A 21,125-nucleotide genomic window follows, 5' to 3' on the forward strand; every position below is an offset into this window, starting at 1 on the left:
CCTTGTCTGCTGGTGCACATAGGAGAATAACAATAATACGAACTTACAACGCATCACGACCAAGACAGATCGCACTCTCTGCGCAGAACAATAACGATAAATGAAAGATGATAGCCAGTGGACAGTGAGGTACGTATAGACACACTGAACAACATAAAGATGAGGTACAAGAGTAGAACGTAAAGCGATGGATGAAGGTATGAAGTACAAACAGCGTAAGATGGATATCAGTCGTTACATGACGGTTAGCATGAAAGCATTGTCAGGGAGTTAAGAATAGTAATTCAGGGATGGTACTTTGTGAACAGATATGTTTTCAGAGAGGGTTTGAATGTAGCCTTGTAGTCCGAGTGGCGAATGTGATGTGGAAGAGAGTTCCACTGCTTATAGCAGCAACGGAGGGAGGACGTCTGCTGTCTGTATGTGACTGTCGTTGTGGGAGGGAGGATAGAATGCAGGAGCCTGGTGAGGAGCAAAGGTTTCGCTTTATTAACGAGAGGTAAAATGAGCAAGAAGATGCTTTTTTTCATTTAGCCCTCACCTCTTACGGTGAAAGAATAAAGTAAGTAATTAAAGTAATTAAGTAATATAAGAATAATTAGTAGTAAATTTAAGGTAAGTTATCAGATGAGAGTGGAAGGTGAATATGTACAAAAGTGATGGTTAAGAAAAACAAATATTGACAAGGGTCTTGGAGTTGGAAGGTATCTCTGTATTTTGGTAGATGGCGTCAAAAGCAGTTCAGGGAGGTCAATTGCTTAAGATGGAGAGGGAGCTGGGCGACTTCAGGCTGACAGATCAAACCGCATACAATTATATATGGTCTGAAGAGAGCACATTTAAGACAGTAACCATACGTATGACATGATCAACAGGTCTGTGCACCACCCATTCCACGATATGAGTTTTTACGTGAGTGGGCTCAGTGACTGACTGGGTGAACTGGAAGACATAGAACAGGTCCGTGATCTTTTAGGTATAGAGATTTTTTTCCTCAAAATGGACGTTGAAGTCCCCTACGACCACAGGTATGCCACTGAGCGTGTTGCCCCTCATAAAAAACAGTGCATAACTGAAATACCTACGTGCATTTAGTTTATTTATTACAGGTTGCTACAAAATTTTTTGGATAAACGACAGAATGTAGTGTTGTCAGCTCTCGTCGACCGTCAGCGCCTATCGCAGGCTCCACAACACACGGTAACCAAAGCAGCCAACAGATACAGAATAGAGATCAGCAGAAAGGGGATGAAGGCAGCCAGGAAAAAAGGAACGATTAGCAAGACCTTACGTGAGATTAGGGTTTGGCACGAGATGATAAACACCTACCAGAAGGCAAAGATACTAAACTAAGATGGATCAACACGAAACTTCCTTCCGCTCATCCTGTTATGACACCACTGCTCAACCTAGTGGTGAGAAACCTTTACAACAACTTTCCTCACCACCTATTTGAAATGTGCGATTTGAAGACAACATTCGTCTAATGGCAGACTGACCTTTCCAACAGTCTGACACACATTACATGTGCACATAAAATTAAAAAGAAGACCAGCATTAACAAGAGAAAAGACATGATGAACACCAACAACGGCAAAGCCTAGATTGACACGATCGAAGAGGAGTTGAACAGCTTTGAGTACATGGGAATCATCCCTTCCAAAAAATGGCAATGGCCAGGCTGGACAAGATGTGGCACAGTCTGGTTCCAATCACACACTGTATAAGTTCTTCATAGCTACCGTATTGTAGCACGGATGCGTGACGTGGCCTCTGCTTGCCGATCCCGAGACCTAGGAGAATTCGAAACCCGAAGATGCTGCTCTGCATTCATCAGAGTTGATTGAAATCATCTAAAAGACTTACTACCCTTGCACAGCTACAGAATAAACACCGGAACTTTTCAATCAAAATAGAACGAATAGCGTCGTCAAAAAATTCTTCGGGAAGACATAGGTACTTTAAATCAGTCATCGATAAATATATAAAACAGGTTTGGAATGGAGCATCTCTTGTGTTACATAGCCAAAAGAAACAAAGCCAACTCTGCAAAGGTGTTGACAGTAGCTTTAGCTTGACAAACAAACAGATGTCCATTCCTTCATGTTACCCAGCCACCACTTCTTCTGTTTGCATTGTTCACAGTCTTCCTCCACCCATTCTTGGAGGACTGTTTATACACACGTAATACACATAAAACGAATAAAGAGAGAGATATGGACAGCTTAAAACTTCAAACAAGATTGTTGAACATAGTAAATTTCTAGCGATGAATATCATAAAACTTGCACGTGAATAAGATTTTTAAGTACAGTGGAACCTCGGTTAGCGAACGCCTCGGATAGCGAATATTTCGGTTAACGAACAAAAATTTCGTTAAAAGTTTGTCTCGGATAGCGAACAAAATTTCGGATAACGATCAGCCACGTGAACCACACGTGACCGACCAGCATGTCATCATTCGCGCTCGAGACACAGTTACGATCAGTCGTTCCTTATCTATGCGCATCCTTCTTATTTAGTGATTTTTGTGCTTTATTTTAATAAGATAATCCTCGATAATGGCTCCAAAGAAAAGTCTGTAGAAAAGTCTTTCCCTAACAGTGCAGTAGGCAATAGGAGCCTAAACATGTTCAATGATAATGTGATGTCGTATTACACAAGAGTGTTACAAAAAAGGCAGAAGCAACGGACAGTGGACAAGTTTTTTCCTTCAACCTCAAAGCGACAGAAAAAGGAAGTTACCCCCCCCCCCGTTTTTACAATGTCACGTGCTCATGGAAGGGGAATCAAAGCAGTAATTCCATCCCTTCCTCCCCACACCTCCATCCACCCACGCCGTCAAAACGACAAGTGTTCTTATGTTTAAATGCTTTCGTTAATGTTTTTATGTTTATTTAACTCCATTTATGTTGTATTATAACTGTTCTCTCACACACACACACGCACTACATAAACCATTGTGTGCACGTGCCACATACACTGCATTCATGTATGTACGACAACTATGACTATACATGTGCAACACATATTCCATCTGTAAGTACTACCATGTATATGCCCTAATGTACTACTGTATATGGATTAATTACCTTGTGTGTACTAATATACTACAATATATTTATTAATTATTATGTATGGGTACTAATAGACTATTATATATACACACACTAGTGTACTGCTGTGTATATGTAGTACACATACTTCTATGCATGTGTATACACCTTGTGTTTTACGGTATATACTGTTGTACTACTGTATGAAGTTCATGTACTATTTTGTATATGCATGTATCTGGGATAGCTGGATTTTGAGCAAGAGTTCGGACAGCCAACAGCAAGAAAAATAAGAAAGTCATACAGATAGAACCCTTCTTACAAAGTCTATCTCAGTAAACTTTATGGGACCCTTGAATTTTCGGGAGAAGGAACAATCGAGAAGTGACCTCTACATGATGAGGAGGAGGGGGATACGTTTCATGCACCCAGCAACACATTTTGACCGCCTGCTGCCTTCCAAGTGATGATAAGCATGGAGGGTTTCTTTGTGTGTGAGATGGCCGAGACCAGTAACATCTGTCGTTATGGAGCAGAGTTTACCTTCTGTCAAATTCTACTTGAGGGATTTTATTTTCATTTTAAACGGAGTCACAAAGCTTTCTTGCTGCATAGAAAACTGTGTGGCATTTAATGATGTTGATATAGAGGAGTGTGTGGAATTTAATGATTTCAGTATAATTGTTGTCATTGCAGGTTCAGTTTATGTCTCTTGCACGTTGAGAAATATTTCATAGCCGGAGCGCTGTTTAACGTTTGAATAACTGTACGGGTCTTTCATACAGATTTCACATTAAACTATATCATAGCGACGCAAATAACATTAACAGTAAAAATATTCACAGACAGAAGAAAATAAACACAGAGGCTACCGGAGTCGGAAAGTCTTGCCCGTAAAAAGACTTTAATTTTTAAGATTTAGAAAACATCCTTACGAAGATCTTCTGTAAATTCTTCAGTTATTTGTTTGTACGTTAACTTTGGAAAGATTTACATGCAAGTAAAAAACTAATGATGGAATAATGTCTAATGATACCAGATAATGATACGTTCAAGATAAGACTTAAGTAATCCACCCTTTCCATTCTCAAGATACACACCCACAAACATCAGCATGCACAGGTCAAGGCCACTCGCACAGACGTCAGAGTTGTACATAACGAGTCATTAAGGGATGGGAACCAATTAAATCTATTTCCTTTATTTCTTATGGGAAAAACTGTTTCGGATAACGAACATTTCGGATAACGAACAACTTTACAGAACGGATTATGTTCGTTAACCGAGGTTCCACTGTATACAAAATAACGATTAGATTAAAAATATGCTTATATATATATTTGCAGATCCGACTCATTTCTTTCTTGGAACTCCAGAAAGGATGGTGTCTAATATTCTGAGAAACTGTACACTCTATTCCATTTATGATCAGAACACTACTGCTCCCCTCCACAGAGGTAGCTGCATTTTCCTCCCGCTGAAAGCTGTCACATGACGAAAGAGCGCGCCCACGCTCGTGCTTGGCCTGAGTGTCTGAGTGGTTTCTCCAACTGTTCACCTTAAATGCGCAACAACTAAACCTTCGAGTCTGGCGCCAAGGTACGTGATATTGCCACCGCCTGCTTACAAACTTGTACTCGTGGCCATTGTTTCTGTTCACAACAACATAACTCAAGAGCTTACGCACGTACGCACGCACATACGCATGTAAACTTGCACTCTTGACCTCTCACACCTGACCACCGCACCAACTGTCAAGAGGACTCCATGTTCAGTGGGTGGGTCGTAGGCTATATTTGGTCGGGGCATGTTTTTCATTTGGTTGAGGGCGTTACCGGTGACAACAACAATCTACCCGGATCTGATTAGGCTTTACTGGGAGAAAAAAAGGACATAAAGGATGCAGCAAATGCAGCAACACATTAGATTGCTGTATGCTATTACCGAGGCATGAATGCATGTCACTCATACAAATTAACTCAGACGACGAAGGATGTGAAAGGAGCAATCAGAACAGTTCGTGGGAGTAATTAATAAAAGCCACTCGCGCGCGTGTGTGTGGACAGTTCTGGTTCAGTTTCTATTCCGAGTCTGTTCACAATTATAATGGCTTGGGGATCGGAATAACAGTCGTGCGCAGGTTAACGACAGAGGTATGTTCTGTTAATGCATTATTAGGTTATTTAATAATAATAATGATTATTTACATAGCGCCGTATCCCAGCCCTATAAGCAAGCTCATGGCGCTTTACAAATGATATTAATTATAACAACTACAAATATCATGATAGGGAAAAATTGACGAACCAACCAAAACGATCGGGGAAACAAGGGGATAACCCGCGGGAAATAAACTGTAGTTCTGACTGATTAACCACTGAACCAATTCAATATTCCGTTATCCAACAAGTCTATAAAATTAAGCTAAATGCATAAATGGAAAAAAAAAAAGAAATCCTGGAGACAGAAGAAAACGGAGGGCCAGATTCGTCTGAGCTGCCTGACAACACATTTCACCGTTGAAGATTTAGAGTTTACATCTGCAATTGTTTGTCATCGGAGAAGGTATTAGAAAGAACAGAAAAAGAATGCTGATGATACACATGTGCAGGTCAAACAAGCTGTAAACAGTTTTGCTGCCTCGAGTCAACAAGACGTTTAGTCACATTGCACATGATGCATCTCGCTGTCCACGTGCACAAACAAGGAAAGAGACTCAGATGAAAATGGCGTCGTGGAAGAAAGGACTGTTAGTCAACGGATCAATTGAAGCAGTAGAAGTGAAACACAGTCCAGCACATCACTAGGATCACGACAGGTCAAACGATTGATGGACTCTAAAATCAAAATTAATTTAGAGAAATAACAAAATCCAAAGAAATCACGAAATTTCATCATATTACCGAGTATATCTTTATGAATGACAATAGGCTTCTCCGGGTGTTAACAGAGAGAATAAGCTGTTGGTCCTTGACCTGTTTGAGCATGGACACATACATTCATTTTATTGCGTCTGGCTGAACTGGTAAATACGTAGTTTAATTTGTTTTTGTGCTTTTCCAATGGCTGATACTCTTTGTCACCTATTTGTTTTGGGGAAAAAATCCCTGCTGCAAACTGGTTTCCGGACAGGAAAAATCTCCAGACAAACTGGCATCTGAAAGGCACTGAAACAGTTGTGTCCCTGGTACATGCACGAGAGAAGTGAATCGAGTCCAATCTTTCATCTCTTTGTGGTTTAGAGTGGTCCTTCACTAAAGTGGTACTTCAGAGCTATTAATGTCTCACAGCCTTATGTTGTGATAAACGTATTTAGAGATGAAAATCTGCTTCCTGTGCCTTGGTGTGTTCTAAAATATTGCGACACTAGCCATGGCCGTACTCATGAAGCAGAGGTGAGGTTACCTCAGGGTTAGCTGCTGGCGGGTAGCCTTGCAGTGTCCTGTACGCGAAAAGAGGGGTAGGTCTGGAAAGTTTGTTGGCAATATAGAAATCTCCCATCTCTCCTTCTGTCCAACACTATGGCTCCAGGGTGCTTTCAAAGGCTGTAGGTACTGGATGTAACCATCTGTTTTTCTGAATTACAGCGCTGACAATGCTTGCAGGACGTGGAAAACAAGATTTGAAAGAGCAGTGTAAGGTTACCAGGCCTGTATTCGGGAAAGAACCGGACCGTATTCGGGGATGAGAGTAAGGATTGAGTTATCAGCTGCGCGAGGGAAATAAATAAAGTGTTTTGTGCACAGGGAGATTAAGATGAGGATGCCAAAAAAATATGTTTAAACCTTATCAGAGCACGGACTTGTATTACACGCTCGTGATCAGACTGGCACGGTCGATCCGAAGGATGGAGAACAAAAGGTCCATCCCTTTGGTCTTTTTTTTAAAAAAAAAATTGTTACTCATTTTTGCTTTTAGTATATTGCTGATTGAAATCAGATTCAGCAATAACTAGAAAGAGAGTTATAGGTAGCTTATGCGTCGTTTTTGTATTTGAATAATTTTTGTTGGTGGTGCAAAAAGGAGATTTCCGGCGTTGTGAAGGCATATGAGAATGCAATAGGTTCAGACGGGAATGGTGACGATTTTTCCCTAGTGGCACAAACATCTACTCCTCTCTCCTACCCTACCCCCGACTAAAACAGCGCTGATTGTTCAATTGTTCAGATGTCCTTGAATGTGGTAATATATTTCACGACAGCAGAATGTCTCCCATTCCGAGAACTAAGATGGCCGCTCCTAGCTGTGCGACGTCTGCAGCTCTCACTTCGGATTCAAATTTATTTCAATTTTTCATCGCTTTCGTCTCACCCTGTGTAGGTTAGTTGTCAAGTTATAGACTTAGGGTGTTGCGTCTGTGTCTAGTGATGATGATTTTTACGTTCATTGTGTTAGGCATGCGTTTATCATTTTGGATGGCTGTGGCCGTTACCACTAGCCGACATTATTAAGATGGCGGTCAGCTTATTTCATGCTGGTCCACGGCTTCTCTACTCCCGCGAGCTCTTGCTCCGTCTTCGTTCATCTCCCTCTGTTACCCGGAGTTTTCGGGCGCTGCAAGTCGACATCGCACGGCTCCCTCCACTTCGCAGATCAAGAAGGAGAGGACGCAGAGGCGGTGTGAAGCGGAGACTCAAGCAGTTTCGTCTGGACGATCGACGCAGATCTCCACCTCTTCCTTCTATCCTGCTCTCCAATGTCCAGTCGATTCGTGGCAAGATTGATGAGCTTGAGGTGTGGATACACAACTTTTGATTGCACAGGGATACTTGTTTGTTGGCGTTTACAGAAACATGGCTACACGACGGTGACGCTGATCTAGACATCGCTGGCTTCTCTGGCCCGTTTAGATCTGATAGATCTGCTGCAGTTACTGGCAAGGCGCGTGGCGGCGGAGTGTGTTTCTATGTCAACAACAGGTACTGTAAAACGGTTATTCTTCGTGAAAAGATGTGTACTTGTGACCTTGAACTTCTCACAATTTCGCTTCGCCCATTTTACCTCCCGAGAGAATTCCCCCAGCTGTTTTTCACGCTTGTGTATATTCATCCCAGGGCGAATGTTTCCAATGCGTTACAGTGCATTGCAGAGGTGACTCACGATCTCGACTCGCTTTGCCCTGATGCTCCAAAATTTATTTTGGGAGATTTTAACCACTGTGATCTGACATCAGTTCTCCCTAACTACGACCAGTATGTGACATGTCATACTACACTGAGTCAGACAACACTCGACCTTGTGTACGGATCTGTACCACATTTTATTTTTGCTGGGATCACCGCGCATTGAGCGCATCTTTGTGATGCGGATACTGGCGCGCTATAAAACTACATCATCATCATCATCATCATCATCCCATGCCATGTCGCCAACGACAGACGCTGAGTTATACCGATCACCAGGTGACTCAAGTTGGGGAGAGACAGGTGTGGCACGAAATCGAAACTAACCCCCAAACAATTCTTTGTCTAAGACTATATTTTTTCTGCACTTCAGATACAGTTTACAGTTTATGCAAGGTCCCTTGTACATGATCTGCTTCAGACACTGTCAGTGCGATATTTAGCATCAAGTCAAGCGCCGCATAATGAAGAAGTTTCGCTCATACATGACGGTAATCATATGTAATTATAACGGAATTCAAGTCCAGTCGCCAAGTGACCCACTGGTAATGTCACATTACGCATTACTCATGCGCACGCACACACACATACACACGAGCTAGAAAAGTCCTAGGCAGGGAGGTAGATACCTAGATTACTCATGTAGCTTACCAGACAGAGGAGGTCAAGTTTAACTCTGATTCTACATCCTGTCGGTGCGTAATTCCACAACAAAGGAAAAGATTTGCATGTTATCGTCTCATTGTATCATGTGCACTAGAGACCCTACTCTGCTAGAGTTGAAGGTATTGTTAGTTCCCTACTCTGCTAGAGTTGAAGGTATTGAAGGTCCTACTCTGGTAGAGTTGAAGGTATTGTTAGTTCCCTACTCTGCTAGAGTTGAAGGTATTGAAGGTCCTACTCTGGTAGGGTTGAAGGTATTGTTAGTTCCCTACTCTGCTAGGGTGGCAGACTGTAGGACACTACAACATCACAGTCTCTGACTAGGAAACTAACAAGGCAATCAACGCAAACGGGCAAGGACATGTCAATTTCAGACTCTGGTACTTGTGGAATGCAGTCAGTTTCAGTCTTGCTGGCGCGCCAGGCAGTGTCAGTTTCAGACTCTGCTAGTGTCTAGGGCACAGGGGTCAGACTGGGTGCAGTGCACGTGACCCTTGCCTGCTGCCGCACTAAGGGCGGATGCATAGAATAACAAGAAAAGGTCGCGGCTGAGGTCGGTGTGTTGTGTTCTTTTCGCATCCTCTTGTGGTATGAGTGTTCTCACTCGGTGTCCTGAGTGAAGTTTCACAGCTCTCCACTCACTGGCTGTCCAACTGATAAACTACAAAATAAACACCAAAAACTCACCTCAGAAGCTGCATCTCGACGTCTTCGACACGTGACTGTCACGTGCTTTTTATCTTCACTTGCTTTGTCTCTCCCATGCTTTCATTGTAATTCAGATTTGCATACTGTCAGAATGTTTTATATTATTAAAGGTTATTATTGTCACTCAAAAAGCAAGCGAAAATTGAAGAAAATAGTAGTAAATAAAATAGTAAAATAGAAAAAGAGTATTGAGTATAAGAGATCATCAACAACTTTTGAACCATATTCCCAAGAAGTGAAGTGCTAGGGGTGCCAGCCAATCAGATCTCGCAGTTTTCTCATAATTTTCACCGGAAAATTCCAAATAAGCCAATAGTCCTTGAAGGTCAGAAGACAGGTGATCAGAAAATTGGAAATAGCTTTGAAGCATTATTATGCCTTGGGTACTTCAGTGATAAGGGGATCGGGAGAGAATGTCTATTTTAATGGACACACATTTTGGAATTCGCTGACATCTCTCAGCTGGTATCCTGGAACCATTTATCCTGTTCCATGTTTCTGAGGGCGTTAAAGACTTTCCTGTTTCGGGAATAACTCTTGCAATAACTCCATTCAACTTTATTCTAATTGTAGTCTTCTGTTGCACTTGTTCTCTACCTGTGTGTGTGCGTGCGCCCCCGCGCGTGTATTTTAGGCGAGGGAGAGAGAAAGAGCTTTGTTATTTTTCACCCTCCCCATATCAGTTATTTTCCCTATTCATGGCCAGAGAGCATGGCCATGTTCTGGAATTTTGAGCTCTACAAACGTTATTCTAGGAAGTCTTTCCCTCCCTGTGAGACCACATTGCCAAGACTGCCAGGGTCTGTGTCTGTATCAACGGTGTCAAGCTCTTATCTGTTGTAACTTCCCTCCTCAAGCGGAGGAAACAGCGGCCCCAAAGGGTAGCAGTGTTACAAGGATTCTGCCTCAGTGGGACAGGCATTCGCTTCACGGTAAATCCTCTGATTTTTCCTTCTCCCCACGCGATCGCTGACACTGGTGGACGGTGTTGATACTGGTGGTGATGACAGTGGTGATGTTGATGATATTGGTGATGTCTGCATGTCTCGCTCATCGTGTGGGAGGTTGTGAACAGGAGTGTTACATCAGAGGTTGTGGGTGGGGTGAGTGCGAGCGTGAGCGTGTGGGCGAAAGAGAAAAGGAGGAGGAAAATCCCACTGGGAATTTCCCTCCACCAACCCTTTTGTTTTTTTTTCTCTCTCTCTCGCACTAATACTTCTTTTTTCAGTGCATTTTTGCGCCGGTAACTGGTAAAGAAAGTTGGCACACAAAGGTCAAAAATCCATCAACAATCATCTAGTATTCAACTATTAAATCAAAATAGTTGGAACAGATAAATAAAATAAAAAGTGCATTTTTATTTCCACTTCCATACAAAACTGAAATTTAGAATTTCCGATATTATCACAGCTGAAGCAAAACTTGTGAGGAATAAATTAGACCACTTTCGTCTGAATTGCACGAGTGCCTCTCCTATCTGTATGTTTTATGTGTGCAAGAAAGTTTGTATGTGATACGATTATTAAAAAGTTGCCTTCTGGAATTTAAACTGAGCTTGCCATTCTAGGTGAAAACAATCCATCAATCTTAATTGCAATTCTTTTAAACAGAAACCTTGACATTCTTAACCGCTTGATTTTCCCATACAAAAACAAATCCATGTATATAAAGAAAAAAAAATCATCCTGTTAGGTATCCATTTAGTCTTATTTTCATGTCACAGATTAAGCACATCATTAACTTTTCTGGGCTATTGTTCTTTTGACAGCTGCAGTATTTTCCTGTGCATTGATATAATACTGGATAAGTGAAGGTTGAAACACAGCTTACAATAAGTATGGTATATACAAGGAAATGAGCCCAGTTAAGTTCATTAATTCTAGAAAATTATTGCGCCCATTGCCATCAGGCACAATAAAGGACGTTCTGTCTTCTTTACTGAGCAAGAAAAACTTTCTAAAGGAAACATACGAATGTCCCATCATACATTCAGATATAAAGATTATCCAACATATACACTCAAAAACATAGCTCCACGTCCCCGGCAATGTATACAAATATTTGCACATAAACATTCTTGCTCATTCAAGTATCTTTATTTAGAGTAAACCGTTAATTAACTACTTTTAAATACCCGAACTGTGTGAGTGAGATATTTTTATTATTAATTATAAAGGTATTTATGGCGCACACATAAAAGAGCTCACGAACATATGCGCACGTCCACCAAAAAAAAAACAAAACAAAACAAAAAACAACAACAACAAAAACACACACACACGCTCGTGAAAACAAAAATTAAGTTTTAATTAAGAGAAGGTTTGTTTTTGCTGAGGTATAAAATCAGTCCCGGCAGATAAAGCTAGAGTACAATAATAGTAATGTATTTGTTCCAAATCAACTCTGTAACAATTTTAGCCTGAAATATCACATAGGTGTATGTCTTTAAGTTGGATGCTAAAGGGTTAAGGGGAAGTCACACGGAATCTTATCTCTATGTTTCACACCCTGCAGAACATCCTCAGCAGAAATGAGCACTTTTGGTGGCGGAAGGGTGGTGTAGCTGCTCGCCTCTTTCGTACTGTGGTGTAGAGACGATCAAAGGTAGATATCTACCTCCGGGGCTGCTACACCACCGCCAAATGCCTTTATCTTCGGCAAACTGTATTGTCTTAGATACGTATCGTGCGAAAGAGTTGAGCTTATCAGCCGGTCTTCTCGTTCTTGTAGTAATGACTAATTGTTTTTTCCGGTAATGTGTCTAGTGGTGACCATCTTGATACTGGTCTGTCCATATTCACAACCACAAACCCCAGTCCGTAACTAATTCTGTGGTAAAATTACATCCACTTTATTCTCACATCCACAGATCCAGAAAATGCTCTGGAGAAAGTGACTCAACGTGCCAAATTCACTTAAAGCGACGACAGTTCAAACCATCTGTGTGAAAGGAAACTCTCAAAAGGAAAGAACAAGAGAGAGAGAGCGTGCCTAATTGCCTAATGTTAAAATTAAAGTTATCATTTCTTTTTCTATAAGTTAGATGTGTAAGACACTTTCCATTTTATTGACTCGTTTCAGTCGCTGCATCGTGAATGCAATATTATCACGAAGTTGTTTATACAAGTCCGTGGTATCAGCTTCGCAGTTTATCTGGTTGCCAAGAGATATCATAATAATTTAAATCTATTTTGAGATATTAACTTGCAAGCTGAAATTCTGCCAAGTGCAAGAGCTTAAGACTCATTATTAATTGACAGCAAGATACCCCGAATAAACAACCTTGATACCCCTACCACCGATCTTTGATAAGTTCCCAGCCACAGCTGTGGAATTTATGTAACCATTTCTTTTCTGCAGCTTCTAAGACAACTTCATATGAGTCATTTCTTTAAAAAAGCTATATCTTATCTTTGAAAAACAGCCTGACTTTGAGTGGAAGTAGGCGTAGAGTGAAACCAGGGGATTTCCCACACGAAACCCGGGGCTGACTTGTTAAAAAACGAGAGCTAAGAAGTCGCAAACCTAAACTGTGTGGGTTTAAAAAATATTTTTGAGCAATAAAGACCTTTTTTGATGCTTTGAATTCAAGACAAACACTAATCTGTAACCGAGCATCCTTCTTGAGCTTTGTTGGCCAGAGCCAGAAATTGTTCACTCTGTGTGACCAAAGTGAGGTCTGTGACCACATGTTAATTAGGTTTCGACTTCTTTCTGTGCGTGATGTTGGTACTTCTAGGATTACCCCCGGTATGGAGAAATAGTATGAGTTTTACCCATTCGTTAGAAAAAAGTGTCTACACCCATCTTCGTTCTTGAACGTCTATGTAGATGGGTTTAGACAAGTGATTTATACACAGCAGGAGTTTTGTTGTTGGTTTTTTTTTTTATTTCGCAGTTTGATAAAAGCTTGGCAGACGCACAGGACGGAAGTAGAATGTGGTGCAGAGAAAGAGAGATAGGACGAGAAGGGGTGATGGTGGTGGTGGAGGTGGAGGGTAACAACTGGAGCACGCTGAACATGTGCGCGCCTTCCCTCGTGCATCCGAGACTTGAACTGTAGAAGACATAATTACAACCCCTCTCGCTTGAAGTAAATCCTCAAGGCAACAGGATGTACTTGTTAACTCATTGGCAGTTTGAAAAAGAAATTCGGAGAAAGATTTGATTTCTTACTAGGAATTCTATTTTCAGTCCACTGCTCCTCCGCGTCCGCACTTAAACGCTTTATTTCTCTCTTACATCAGCATCCTAGTAAAGGTCTTCATGCGAATTCTGTGAGCAGTTTTGTCGTCTTTAACTATACATTAATTAGGAAGATATAAAGGAGAGAATATCAGGTTATTTTATGATGTACCTGTTTGTCCTGAGACAGCATGCATCAGGACTGTTACTTATGGTAGACTTCGAAAAATCGTTCGACGATGTAGGCGGGTCCTTTTTTGGTTAAAACTACTTATATTTTGACTTTATACAATCAATCGTTTAGTAGTTGTCCATATCTGTTTCTTTGGAAACTGGCATATCATATTTGTAGATTTTTGTGATGGATTTTTTTGTATCGTCGTCGTTACGTCATCTGACCTCTTGACCCTTCTAAAGCCGTGACAAAGTGCTCAAAATATTTCTTCTCTCCTTCGTTCGTAACTTTATGCAAAACTTTTGGGTTAGTATATGATTAATAACCGTCTGAAAGACGCTAGGGTGTCTTTGTCGAAGACAAACTTGAGAGTGAGGACAATCCTAATTAGTTAACTTATCCTATTAATTTACTGGGCTACCGTGATCAATGCTTTAACTGACATGTTTAATCACACCTTTAATTTAAAGACCGAATTTACGCCGTCTGGCAGGAAACAATGGATTACATTTGGCGGAGGTAGGTCAGGGTACCCGTACGGCCAGATGGAAGTAGGAAAGAATGACCACTTAGGTCTGTAGTAACCTAGGGCAACATGCAAAAATCAAGGACAAGTGTATTGTTTTAAAGTTATAAGAGTTTGTCAATTGGCTCTAGGGAAATGACTAACATTCATAACTATGGCCCCAGGGTAACCGGCACTGGGTATGCTCCACACCCCCTCTCTCAGATCAATCCATTTTTTCCCGCCATAAAGTTTCGGCAAGGTAGATGAAGATGTTATCAAACCCGACCTTAATATGAACGTTCTTAGAAATTTCATAATCTGATTTATCCTAAGGATAACCATAATGAACATTTATAGAAAATTGGTGATCGTAGGTAGTGACATTATCATACCAATGAACCCGACGTTTTTAGGGATTTCACAATCTTAAACGGTGAAATGATTGCAGGCTGGGGAGTTAATAACTATGAAAGTTATGAAGGCTAACAACCCCCAGCTTCACGCGAATTCCTCTGCGAGTCCTATTATCTGCCCAGTTTCTGAACAGGATTTGCGGCTGGCATTTACTTCCAGGTCACAAACGGTGTTACACTTTGCTGGAACCTGAAGCTGATTGCGCAATGATGCGGGTCGCGCAAGTCTCGCGCAGTGCGTGGTGCGTCAGAGCGGAAATAAACTCTCCTCAGCCCTTGCGTCTAGGGCTTTGTCTGGTCTGCTTTCCAACATCGCACGCCACGGACTTCCATTAGCAACTTTCTACAATAACGGCCAATCCCCTCTGTGACACACGCACGTTCCTGGAACTAAACACTTCTGAAACAAAGATCTCTTACAATAAACAGTGACGGCCAGCCAGTGCACCCGTTAGACTTCCTGACGCTGCGGCATCGGGTTCGCGAGGAAGTGACGACACTCAGCTTGCTGTAGATAGGTCGTCCAGGCCGAGCACAATTACCAGTTGTTCTCGTACTGCTTGCAGTCTTTTTGTTCCTTCATCCTTTCCATCTCGTGGGACAGAACAAAAAGGAGGCTTTCGTGAGTATGGCCTATCACTCGCTGTGGTTATTGTCCAGTGTCGAAGATGACATTTAAAAGTTGCAGCAGTATCGCTGGGAGTGTCTAATTCGATGTCAACCTCATCTGCTGTACAGATCCACCATCATCTATAATATCGTGTGTACTCCTATTGAGCATTCGCGGTGGTTGACTGTGTTTTCAGCTGCGTGATGACTGTCCGTTTCTTATTTTCGCTTTGCTTACGAATACAATATTTGTGGACAAGTCTTCTGTACCTGTACCTACCATCTTTCTATCTTTATGTCTCTCGCTCTCACGTACTATTTGATTATTTATTACTTTTTATTTGATTAGATCAGTCTTGATCAAGAAGAAGTCAGAAGAGTAAGTCGTTTTGTTTTTGTTTGTTTTTGCCCGCTTCGGTGCTTCTTGCTTACTCTGGAGATTCCCTTGTGCAGGTTCGTGTTGAAGATGATGCTATACTTGCTGGTCGTTGCCGCCATCTTTGATGGGACAAGAGGTCAGTCGTCCACGACGACAAATACCAGCTTGCTGCCCACCGGCTGGGACGAAATATGTCAGTCGACATCACTTGTTGCCAATGACTCCAACGCTTCATTCTCATGTCACGTGACTAGAGAGGCACAAGTCCAATGGCGGCTCGCGGATCTACGGGCGTCGCTGGCCACGAAGGATGTGAAGGTATGTAAGACCTGTGCCAGTAAAGGCGCAATTCCTTTAATGCTAGATTAAAAGGTTACATTTTTCCAATAAATTCTCTGATTGTTTAGAGATATTTGCTAACGCCTAATGACTTGGTGTGCAGCACACCGATCTGGACTGATGAAAACACTTGCTAGGGCTAGCGGTCGACATGTGACCTTTGATGTCTTGTATTAAGCGGTAGAAATAAAAAAATAAATAATTAAAAAACCCTCTGGTTGCAAAGTGTGCATGCTTTTGTGCAGGAGGTCGGATGTTTGCATTCTAAACCAAATGTGTTCAACTGGTCGAAGGATATGTTTCTGTCAAAGATACAATTTTAGTAATAGAGGTATTTAAATCCGAAGACTTCTTAATATTTTGATAGTGGTCAAATAGTTTTACTAAAAGTTAATCGAGTGTGCTTCGAAAATAATGATTCAAGACGGCTTGTAAGTAAAACTATTGAAGCTGAAGTCATCGATTTGTCTTTATTTCTTAACTGTATGATCCCTCTTTTACCAGGTGTCTTTTAATGTGACATGTGAACAAGGCGCCAACATCAGTCTTCCATGGCCGATGAAGGCACCCGGTCTGGTGGAGTTGAGGGTACGGGACTGCATACTGTTGGACCAATTCGCTGATTTCCAAACGCCGGCAGAGAAACTGAGCGATTCTCTGCGCGTGCTGGACATGCAACATTGTACATGGCTGACTGATGTACAAACTTTCCTGATGTTTTACTCAAAAATGGAGAACATGTCCGAGGAGTTTGACTGTGGCCAAGACAGTTCTCTGGTTGAATACATCATGAAAAACATCAGTAGACATTTGAGAGGTCTTTCTAAGTCACTGTCAGGCCTAGGGCAGAACAGTGGTCCTTCAAAGGGTGCTGATACTGGTACGATCTTCAAGAAATTATTGGAGAAAACTGATAAGATCGACATAAGATGCTATTTCAGTAAACTGCAAGTACTCGATGAAAGTAATACTGACAATTTCCCTAAACACCATTTTGAGATGATGGTGCCGAAGAATAAATATCCGAGTCTTCGCATCATGAACTATCGTAACATTGGGTTACTTAGTGTTCCTGAGCAACTCAAGCAGTGGACGAGGTTCTTTCCCAAGCTGGAAGTGATCGATCTGTCGTATAATCGAATCAAAGATCTCAACATGGAATACCCATTCCCTAGCAACGTGAGCATGACTCTAGTTCTGCATTACAACAACATTACTAAAATCTCTATGGATATCCTCAAAAACTGGGCTCAAATCCCAGGCCTTTATGTCGATATTCGCCATAACCCCATCAACTGCACCTGCGAACTTGGCAATCTATTGGACCAGCTGAACAATACAACAGCATGGACCGGACTGGCCATGACCTATTATCGTTCCTATGTCCCTGACCTCACATGCTTCACACCAGAGGCGCTGAAGGGTCGAAGGCTTGGTTCTCTGTCTCTAGATGACCTCCCTTGTCATGTATTACCCTATGACCTTCGACCTGCTTTGGCTGCTCTCGCGGTGGTTGTCCTTGTGCTGTTGGTGTTCCTGCTGCTTGCTGTGCGCTACCGTCGCGAGGTTCGCATCCTCGTCTTCACGCGCGCCCACGTGTTGCTGCCGTGCGGCCTTCCACTGGCGAACGTGGACGTCGGTCTGGCAGGTAGGAAAACCTACGACGCCTTCGTGGCCTACGCACACGAGGACAGCGAGTGGGTGCTGAAGGAGCTGTGTCACAGGCTGGAAAACTCCTCCACGCCCTCCAGACCAGCGTGCAAACTGTGCATCCACCAGCGGGACTTCGTCGTGGGCAAAACCATCATCGACAACATCATCGACAGCATCGCCTCTAGCAGGCACACCATTGTTGTCGTGTCGCCCAGTTTCGTCAAGTAAGTTATGGACAACATTATTACGCCAACTTAAAAAAAAATTATGATGATTACGATAACGGTGATGAAGCTGAAGGGATGCCGTTTGTTGTGATGCTCAGGATGACTTTCGTGACCATTGTCGAATGTGAAGCAAACTTTGGTCGATCCGGCATGACATGTGTTACCTCTTGATTAGTCTTAAGGGTCTTAACGGGACACACACGGCCAAATATGGTCGTTATTAAATGTTAAGTATGCACCTGCCACAAAAACTCCACGACCCTGTGGCAATGTGTCTTGTTATATATATAAGGTTCCCCTCAGACTTCACATACAAATTGAAAGTGTCACGTACAGTTACAAATAAATCATTCATTCTCATGAAACGTTTATACCCTATACCGCATATGTTCCAGGCGTTCCTTTGTCATTTTTCATTATTCTCTGTTGCTTCAGCAGAGCTTATAACCTATTTTTATTGCTGAAGTTCAAATATAAGCGCTCCTTTGAAGTATTTTTAATCATTCGTCTGTTGTTTTAGAAGTGCTTGGGCCATGGAAGAACTGCAGCAGGCCTTCCGTCAGAGTCTGGAGGAACGGAGGCGCCATCTGGTGATAGTGATGCTGAAAGATGTCCAGATGTCGAAAATGCCCCTCGTACTGAGAAGATGCTGCAAAACCTTTACTTATCTCGAAGCTAATGATTCACTCTTCTGGGACAGGTAGGTCAGAGGTCATCACGGAAACGTACCTTCAGTCCTATGATACATTTTTGTGTGTGTGTGTGTGCGCGCGCGCGGCATTTGCTTACATTTATTTGCAGATTATTTTGTCAAATTAACATAGTAAAAGTGATGACAAATATATCGATATATGTAAAGATCTGACGCACTAATGATAATGCTAATACTGGTAATGTTCGATTAGGGAGAGGTTGCTGTGTTCTGTTATTTCTCAGCCTTCATATTCGTATTTGTACCCAAATAGGTCAAAGTTCATAAAATCACTTATTTCCACATGTTTTCTTTTTCTTAATTAACTTTGTATCTCAAGCACACTAAACCTTTTAGTTTTCACTTGCTGTTTTAAGGTCTAGGATAATGCATTGAAGAGGCTAGTCTAGTATTGGCAGATTTTAAAACAAACCGGCCATTGTTTATTTTGACAGACTTCTGTACTCGCTTCACGTGACGGAGAAAAAGAAGAGCATCAAACTGCATGAAGACGGAGAGAATGGCGAGGAGAAGAAAGACGAGATTCAGGGGGAAGGCAACCGAAAGTTAGAAGATAACCCCATCGACGCCGAGTTCAGACGGGCGCTATTTTTAGAATCAATGCGCTCACTCTCGGTGGACAGCACGAGCACAGTTGTCTCCACTGTCAGCGACGACCGACTACTCGTGACGCCCTCTCCTGCGCCTAGATTAATCTCCCCTTTTCGTTTTTGATGGGCGCTAGAGAGAACACTGGTGAAGCTGCGGACACTGCAGGAAATATTCTAAAAGTGACAGCTTCTCCGTTTTAAACGTTGTTTTACGTAAACGTATTTGTAAGATTTGATCTGAGTTAAAATTGGTTTTACGACTTTGAAAACAATGATAGGGATGGGAGCTAATGTTCATAAAATTTGAACATCTAGTAATGTAGGTCTTAAAATATAATTAAAAAAAAAAAGACAGACATTAAGGCAAGTTCATTTTATCTCGTGAAAATATTCCCCACTTTCCTTCAAACACTGTAAATTTTACCTCAAATAGCTGCCGTTAGTCCCTGTCAGTATTGTGTTTTACCTCCCCTTTCATTAAAGCAGCACACTCGCATACTGCTAAAGTCAAAATACTCAGTAGAGGTCACCATGATATCAGTTTTAAGTAGCTTGGCACAGAAATAACTGACGAATGGGAATTTTCATTCCTTTGATATGCACATACATGAGTAGACGTCCAAGGAGGACCATAAAATCTTAGTTGTGACTGTCATCATGGTGATCTTATTCATCTCCACACAAGGTTTATTTACAGATAACAAACTTTGTATAAAACAAGGAGACAAAAGACTGCGTCTGTCATATTTATCAAACGTTATCTTCAAATCAAACAGCACTTTTGTGATAATCTTACTAAACACCTTTTGTAATGTTTTTCCACTTCACAGCCCTCCAGTCATGTTCCATTGTTATGTTCAATTTCTAAACACTTTTTTCTTATAAAGGCACGTCCTTCCACATACCTGAATGTGGTCTAGACTGTTGAAAAATTGTTTTAATAGATCCTAATTTGACCTTATAAGGATGCACAGTATACATTTACATATATGCATCTCTATTGAAATTTAAACCTTTTGTAAGGAGACAATTCAACAAATTCAGGCTTGTAAATAATGTGTTATGGTTTGGTAAAAGAGAAATGTGTATTAATCAAACACTTGTGGCTTAGACTGAATGGTTTGGACAAGCTTTAATGACAGACAGGTTTTCTGACTGTATACTATGTTTTATTGCACATACTGTTCAAAATGAAGCACTGTAAAAACTTTCCATCATACCTTTCTTTTGTGTGTAAATGTTATGTAAAACTTTCCAAGCAATGCGAAATCACTTCTGCTTGATACAGTCTAATGAGATTGTTTACTGTTTTAAAACAATTTTGTACAGTAAAAATTTACACAAATTTATTGAACATGCTGCTGTATTATTTTTGAAAATAAAATCACAAATATAAGAAAATTTCAAATAGGTTTGTATTGAACAACTGTCAAGAAGACAGGGGAGAAAGGGACAGACTGTGGACAATCACAAGGGCGGCTTATGACTTTTATGTGCATGGCTACCCATTTTTACCCAGCCCTTCTTTCTTTGAGCAAAACACCCTAGTTTTGAGAAAAATAGTGGTGGAGTGAAATAAACAAGGATGATATATGCAGGATTTCCACACAGGTGCTCTAACTTAGCTCACGGAGCTTTGCACACAGCAATAGGGTATCGTTTACTTGTTTACGAAGTGGTGGCTTTTGTGTGTGTGTTTTTTAATTTCCATTTATTCCCTTTAGTGCTGTGAATTCAAGGTGAACAGAAATTTGTAACCGAGGTATCGCCCTCGAAACTAAACGT

At 41.4% G+C, this 21,125-nt stretch overlaps 1 protein-coding gene across 5 annotated transcripts; it reads left to right on the forward strand.

Moving 5' to 3' along the window:
* The first annotated feature begins 12 nt into the window (after positions 1 to 12).
* On the forward strand, positions 13 to 20,741 carry LOC112553224 (toll-like receptor 2 type-2). Of its 5 annotated transcripts, none has more exons than XM_025220312.1 (6): positions 13 to 129; positions 4,512 to 4,655; positions 15,894 to 16,137; positions 16,663 to 18,035; positions 18,559 to 18,738; positions 19,185 to 20,741. In XM_025220312.1, the coding sequence occupies exons 3-6, from the start codon at positions 15,907 to 15,909 to the stop codon at positions 19,462 to 19,464; spliced, it is 2,064 nt and encodes a 687-aa protein (XP_025076097.1). In that variant the 5' UTR covers positions 13 to 129; positions 4,512 to 4,655; positions 15,894 to 15,906; the 3' UTR covers positions 19,465 to 20,741. The 5 variants fall into 5 exon arrangements, with proteins under 5 accessions (XP_025076097.1, XP_025076096.1, XP_025076098.1 ...); XM_025220311.1 differs by having other exon boundaries at positions 19 to 129; positions 4,403 to 4,655; XM_025220313.1 differs by lacking the exons at positions 13 to 129; positions 4,512 to 4,655 and adding an exon at positions 5,057 to 5,209.
* The last annotated feature ends 384 nt before the right edge of the window (positions 20,742 to 21,125 follow it).

The sequence above is a fragment of the Pomacea canaliculata genome, linkage group LG12 (assembly GCF_003073045.1).
Source record: "Pomacea canaliculata isolate SZHN2017 linkage group LG12, ASM307304v1, whole genome shotgun sequence".
Taxonomy (NCBI): domain Eukaryota; kingdom Metazoa; phylum Mollusca; class Gastropoda; order Architaenioglossa; family Ampullariidae; genus Pomacea; species Pomacea canaliculata.